Source organism: Pygoscelis adeliae, unplaced genomic scaffold (assembly GCF_000699105.1).
Source record: "Pygoscelis adeliae isolate BGI_AS28 unplaced genomic scaffold, ASM69910v1 Scaffold160, whole genome shotgun sequence".
In the NCBI taxonomy this organism is placed as follows: domain Eukaryota; kingdom Metazoa; phylum Chordata; class Aves; order Sphenisciformes; family Spheniscidae; genus Pygoscelis; species Pygoscelis adeliae.
Window position 1 is genome coordinate 7,255,752 of NW_008824035.1, and position 2,907 is coordinate 7,258,658.

A 2,907-nucleotide genomic window follows, 5' to 3' on the forward strand; every position below is an offset into this window, starting at 1 on the left:
AATATCTATATAATGTTTCAGTGGCAGGGGTTCGTGGGCCTCTCACAGGTGTTACAATGTGTTTTGGAAAACTGTGATATTTGTTCCCTTGTTGGCTGCTTGAGGGTTCATGGCTCTGTTTTGGCACAAGGGATGGGAAAATTGTTGTTTTGACTTGCCAAACCCATTTAGTTCAGCACAAAACGCTACAATGCGCTTCTGGATACCCTGTTTGCAACACATGGTTTGAAGATGGCAATCAAATTAAGATTATAATCTGCCAACAAGGGGGGGGGGGGGTAATGAACAAACAAACAAGAAATCCCATACCTTGACACATCCGTTCAAATTCCCTGTAACTACCCTAAGTTTCTTCCAGTCCAAAATATTTTAGAATTTGCTTCCAGATCTTGATTTCATTGCAGGTGTGTCTGTTCTAGTTTGCAATTAGATACATTTTTATATAAACTAGATTTGCTAAATGTAACATATTTTTAAACAAATCAAGCAAACAGATGCTTAGAGGAGAGTTATGCATGTAGTTTCTTGGGTGGAATTGTGTTTCCAGAGTGACCTGCAAACCTAAACACCAGTGTCACTTTCTCAGCTGTTCTGTGGAAGGAAAACTAGCAGCTGCTGTCTTGTGCTGTAGGCTACTTTTGGCATGCTCTGGGCTTCTGGCAGTAGAATTAATATGCCTAACCAATACTGTGATTTAAATGTGTCTATTAATTTCCCTGCACTGAATAAAATACTTAAGTGGAGTTTAAACAATTATTAGAGAGGTCTTCCTTATGCTCATTTAGAACAAAATAAAGACTATAGAAACAACTTATGATTAAATTGAAAAGCAGGTAAATTATCTTAATCTTAGGCAGGAATAAAACACTCCTTAAGAATTCACACAAAGTGCTTGGTTTCCTTCTCTGGTTGTTATGGTCACCATACTTTTAAATATTTTTGGATTAAAAATCCCCTGTCTGTTTTGACTCAGCATCTGAATTATATACACGTTCATCCTGTTTAAATACTTTGACTCAGCAGAAGAATTATGTTGAGCAAATATATTCAGTAACTAGTAAATGAGAAAATATTTTACTTGTAGAATGTGAAAATGTAGGTTGTATAGTTGCATGTTTTTAAACCTCAAAACACTGGGCTTGTCTGTATAGTCTAAATAGTAAAATTTTTTTTCTAGCTGTTTTAATTTGAGAATCTTTTTTCCTTTGGTTAGCCAGTGTCAGGTGATGTTCTGGGAAGAAGCTCTTCACACTTCAGACGGTGACAAAAAAGAACAGGCAGCTTAATGTTACCAAACTAGGGGTGTGTCAAATCTCTCTCAAGAATGATAAACTCAATGGAGTTGTCTATTTTTAACCTCCTGTTCTTTCCTTTTGGCAGACTAATCAGTGTTAGCTGAGCTGTTTCACTGAATGAATCCAAGAAAATCTGTTGTTTTCTGAAATGAACAGCAGACCTTGCAAGAGTGTTTCAAGTCTGCTTTAATGTATGAAGTCCCATTTTGAAACACCATGTCAAATGAAGCCAGTTCGGAGCAGAAGCTTTCTACCACAACAGTCAGTTCAGTTGCTGTTCAGGCTGGGGATGCCAGTATTGTTATAGCTGTACTTAAGGTAAGGCAGCAACTGCTAACATGTCTGTTCTTGGCTTTCTGCTACTCAGTGATTACTACTTCCTTTAAATGTTGTGTGCAAATGAATAGTTAGCATACAATGATTAGGCAAGGTCATTTATTCAGTTTTATCTAATAGATCTTCCTTGGAAGTTAAGACTTGTTTCTGTTCACAATTTCTGTTTCTGATTTTTGGTTTGTTTTTTAAATGGAATAAATAATTTGGCCAATTCCTTGCCAGTAAGAGGCAAGGAATTCCTCTTACTCTGTTTAAAATGTAAGAGAGAAATGCAGAGTGCCATGAAAATGTGTTAATAAGTATGATGCTACCTTTAATCATAGTTGAGACTCCTCAAGAGTTATTTTTAAACAATATTCAGCAATAATTTTACACAATAAGTAGTCTACCAACTCCATAAATGCAGATTGTGTGTCTTTTTTTGAAGTATTTGCTGGGGGAAAAAAAGCCTAAACCTGATAATGAGTGGTTATTTTTGAAAGCTGTGAATTCATATTCCCATGTGTTTTAGTATGTGTATTCCTTATGTGTATATAGTTGTGCTTATAAGCACCTAAAGGCCTGTTCTGTGAGCTGGAATCCGCACCTACAGCTTGCACAAAATTCAGCATGGGGAGTAAAGCTGGATGCCTAGGTACTGAATCCCAGTTGGAATTTATTGGCAGTCTGATTCTTCATTCTCCAAGCAGCTTGGAAAACACTCTAGCCTCAGCCGCTAGAGTTTGTCTGTAATGCCGAATAAGGTGATAATGAGTTGGGCTGTCACCGAATTAGGGTGATTATTCAGGATGGAGTTACCTCAGTTGTGCTGGTGGGATGGGAAGGTTCTCTCCTATCAGTTCTCACCTTTGCTGGGAGACTCTGTCTGCTGCCGCAGGGGAGTAATTTTGTTGCAAGGAGGCTTAAGTTTAGGGTGAAGACATTTATTTTTCCCCTGTGTGCTGTGGGAACCACGCTAGCCTCCACTGACGTCACTGCTTCATTCCTTATCACCATCCTCTCTGAGTTATACTTCTCAGACTGTAGCAGTTCTGCAACACAGTGAGGAAAGAATTAGCTACGCTTTGGGTTGCTGTCAAGCTTCCTTTCTTTGTATATCCTCCAGACACAATGGGTGATTGCTGTTTGGGTTCCTATTCCAAAGGCTATTAAGTCTCTCTGCTGCTAGTTGCAAAATCTCTCTCTACATATATATTCAGTATATGGGTATGCTGGATCCGTGTGGTAGAAATAAGATTTGGGGTTATGGTTTTTGCATCTGCTGTAATATATTTGT

The 2,907-nt window shown here is 38.2% G+C and overlaps 1 protein-coding gene across 1 annotated transcript in view; it reads left to right on the forward strand.

The window, feature by feature from the left end:
- Positions 1–1,466: 1,466 nt before the first annotated feature.
- Positions 1,467–2,907, forward strand: part of CCDC141 (coiled-coil domain containing 141) — a 110,599-nt gene continuing 109,158 nt past the window's right edge. The window contains exon 1 of the mRNA XM_009332356.1: positions 1,467–1,613. Within this exon, the coding sequence (XP_009330631.1) occupies positions 1,512–1,613 (102 nt within the window). The 5' untranslated portion in view covers positions 1,467–1,511. The remainder of the gene's footprint in view (positions 1,614–2,907) is intronic.